This window comes from Phalaenopsis equestris, unplaced genomic scaffold, assembly GCF_001263595.1.
Source record: "Phalaenopsis equestris unplaced genomic scaffold, ASM126359v1 Scaffold000002, whole genome shotgun sequence".
In the NCBI taxonomy this organism is placed as follows: domain Eukaryota; kingdom Viridiplantae; phylum Streptophyta; class Magnoliopsida; order Asparagales; family Orchidaceae; genus Phalaenopsis; species Phalaenopsis equestris.
In genome coordinates, this window is record NW_018164444.1 from 68769388 (window position 1) to 68772980 (window position 3593).

Sequence of the window (3593 nt, forward strand, 5' to 3'; positions counted from 1 at the left end):
TTGCCCGCAAATAGTTAACCTAATTAATTATTTTTAATTTTTATGTAGCAATCCTTTGTATTAAAATATGCAAAAATCACCAACTTTTCATTTGATGGTGTTCTTTTGTTTTCTAGTTGTTTTTCTTTTATTCATTCTTATCTTTAATTAAAAATAGAAATATATTTTAGATGAGTACTTGTTTCGTAATTTTTTTAATAATAGGTGATTTGTATGGAAATAAAGACTTCTGATCTCATGCTATGAAAGTTTCTGAAGGGATGTGATTAGGGCTTTATATGTGGTGCAGACTTAAATAACTTGTACTTTCTGAGTTAAATTGAATGGATGTATTAGCCTTTAAATCCATGTGTTTCTAATTCTCATTATATTGTGAAAAAAAAAGCAAATGTGATTAGGGCTGTTAACGGTTCATGCTTGTTATATTCAATTTTGAGTCAGTTTGGCTCAAAATTGAATTGAGCTCGAAATCAAAATGAGCTGGCTCACATTGAGTTGTTGGGATCATTTACAGCTCAAATGTGGCATGATCTGGCTCGAAGTAGAAATGAGATGCAAATTGAGTTATATGAATCTGTTCTAGCTTGAAATCAGACTTACAATGAAAGGATTGTTCCAGTAGTCTAATATTACATCGTTGCCATAGTTATAGCTGCTGGTTGTCATTCTTGCATCAGCACAATTATTCCATTGCATAGGTTGTTAGTACGTATGTGATGGCCTAAAGAACTTCAGTTACTCAGGTCAAACGCACCACAACTTCTATAAGCAATATTTGAAAGAAAAATTGGGGCCAATATTCATGATCAAATCCTTTATTATGAAATTAAATTTTAAAATTGTATTTTATTTTAACTATAGTACAATACATAATAATTTAATTAATTTTTATTTAACATATATAAAAATAAATTTATTGTTTTTTAAATTTATAATAATAAAAATTTCATCAAAATTTATATACTTAAAACTCTTTTTTTTTTCTTTTTTTTTAATTGTAGTGACGCGTGATCTCGCCTTTCCCAAGCATGGCGAGCATGTAGAGGCGGCGGAACCTTCGCGTTGACAACGACTCCCATTGTTCCAAAGTAAAGAATAAACGCGGACGAGAGTATATGTCGCCTACGTATCACTACGTGCTAATAAAAGCTACAAAGATTTCCTGCGACCCCAATTCCTCCAGCAAATATATACATTTAAAGCGCCAAATTGTACGACCCACTGGCCCCCATCAATGGTACCAAATTGCCATATCGATGCCTCACCTTTGCCACCTTTTCCTTCTCTTTTTCTCTCTCCTCCCCCCCTCTTTCTCTCTCTTCTCGACAAGAAAGATAACGATGTCCATAGAGTTGAAAAAGGTGAGCAGCTCTACACCAGAATTATTAAAACAAACCACACCCCACCACCTCCTCCACCGATTAAAAAATCACAATTCTAAACAGCATGAAAAAAAGATGAGCCTTTTAATCTTAAATCATAAGCCATATGTGCCAGTGATAGCGCCCTCGCATCTCGAAAACCATTATATTATTTATGTATAATCAATGAAGGCCGCAGATCACGTCGATCCACTTCATTCATCAACACACACTGTTCACTGAAATATTTAGTAGTAGGGTTTCCATTAGAACAATCATTCCATCTCCTAATCCTCATAGTCCAATACCAGGTTTGGTACGACGTTGGTAGCCAACTGTTCATTAAATAGAAGCATGGGAAACATGGCTGACGTGGTCCGAAGCCGACGACGCCGCTGACTGCGTAAAGCTCCACAAATCTCCCTCTCCTTCTCCGCCGCCGCTCTGGTTCGGCTGATAATCCTGAAAGCCGCCGTTAAGAAGCCTTGCGCTGGCTGACGGGCAGAAAGAGAACGCGTTGACGTCGTCACCGTTGAGATGGGAAGCGACAAGCCGGTCCAGGGTAGCCCAATCGTTGAACCCGGGATCATGGTTGTAAGAAGAGGGCTCAAGGTTGACTACCTCTGCATGGTAGCTATTACAAGAGTGCTCAGCGCAGAGAAGAGAGGGGTAATCAGCTGCCGAGATAGGCGTTAGGGTTGTTGGGCTCTCGAGAGCCGGTAGTTTCATGAATCGGTCGTGGAGGTTAGCGGATGAGCCGATGGTTGTGTCGATGGGGCGGTGATACCTACTGCTTATTTTGCTTGTGTTGACGTTACTCATCAGGAGGACTTCTCTCTCCTGCTTGCATGTTCTTCCCATGTATTGAAAGATTTGGTCAAGCCCACTTTCGCTGTTTGACTGAACAATAGGAGCTTTGGAATCGTGATTGAATGTAGAGGAATAGTTGTTTGTGCTATCTATGATTTTGTTGAGGTTCTTTTTCTTGAAGACACGGCAAACAACCCATCCTTCTTCTTGGGTTAGGGCATCACCCATGCTGCTCGACACCTGTAGTAATCAACATACTTATTACTTTATGTAATGTGCATAGATATTTTCGTATGATGTATGGAACGAAGCATACGTTGGAGAGAGAGTTGGAAGTATCAGAATGTTCTTCGAGGCGGTACTCGTGCATGATCCAGTCTGACTTCTGGCCATGAGGTGCTCTTCCCCTGTAGAAGACGAGCGTCTTCCTCATGCCGATTCGTTTGAGGCCGGCGTAGATGATTTTGTCACGGCCGGTCGCCTTCCAGAATCCGGCAGCGGTGGCGCGGTTTGTTCTGGTGCCTGTTGGATACTTCTTGTCTTTGTGGCTGAAGAAGTACCAGTCATTCTGTGGCGTGGAGCCAATTTTGCACTTCTCTGTTACAACAGCCAGCAAAAAATGGAATATACTGAGTGGCTTAGCTGAGTTTTGATTTGAAGTTAGTGGAAGGAAAAGAAATCTTGTATTAAATTTATGAGGTACATGGTCAACATACTACACATTATTATAATAAAGTGTAACTACTATGATATGTATTACTGCAAAAAAGTTTCTTTTTTTTTTTCCAATTTGATGGGAGACAAACTTCCTAAAAAATATTAAATCAACAGAGAATTTAATAATATTGTTTTATATCTTATATAGCCATCATGATGAGTATAATGCTAAAATATATAAATTATGTACCACAAATATTTCTACATTGCACGCATCTGAATCATAATCCAAAGATATACAAACAAACTTAAATGGAAAACCAAAAAAATTCTAATTAAAGTTTTGTCTACTAATGAAGCTAGAGCCACCCACTGACTTTCTTGATGACCCTTGTAGATTAGGGAAGAGATTACAGAACCTTGAATATCCCATGGCTCCAGCTTATTGAGATCGACGTCACGTATAACGTCCAAATCTATCTTCTCACAGGCTACCTTTTTCCTGAGGTAGTAGCTGAGGAGCTCCTCCTCCGTTGGGTGGAAGCGGAAGCCTGGTGGCACAAAGGACTGGCCGTTAACGGAGATGCTCATTGTGTTATCACTCTGCGCCACCTTGTTGAATCGTAATAATTGGCGATGAAAGTGGAAGGAGATGAAGGACAATTATAAATGAAAGGTGAATGATTGAGTTAGGAGGGAGCATAAAAGGCGAGTGTGGTGGGGAATGAGAGGGGAGAGGATGGAGAAGGCTTGTATTTATATTGC

At 39.3% G+C, this 3593-nt stretch overlaps 1 protein-coding gene across 1 annotated transcript; it reads right to left on the bottom strand.

The window, feature by feature from the left end:
• Positions 1 to 1473: 1473 nt before the first annotated feature.
• LOC110035951 (NAC domain-containing protein 43-like) lies at positions 1474 to 3593 on the bottom strand. The gene is made up of 3 exons (XM_020740293.1): positions 3248 to 3593; positions 2488 to 2768; positions 1474 to 2411 (listed from the first exon to the last, which is right to left on the bottom strand). The coding sequence occupies exons 1-3, from the start codon at positions 3417 to 3419 to the stop codon at positions 1704 to 1706; spliced, it is 1161 nt and encodes a 386-aa protein (XP_020595952.1). The 5' UTR covers positions 3420 to 3593; the 3' UTR covers positions 1474 to 1703.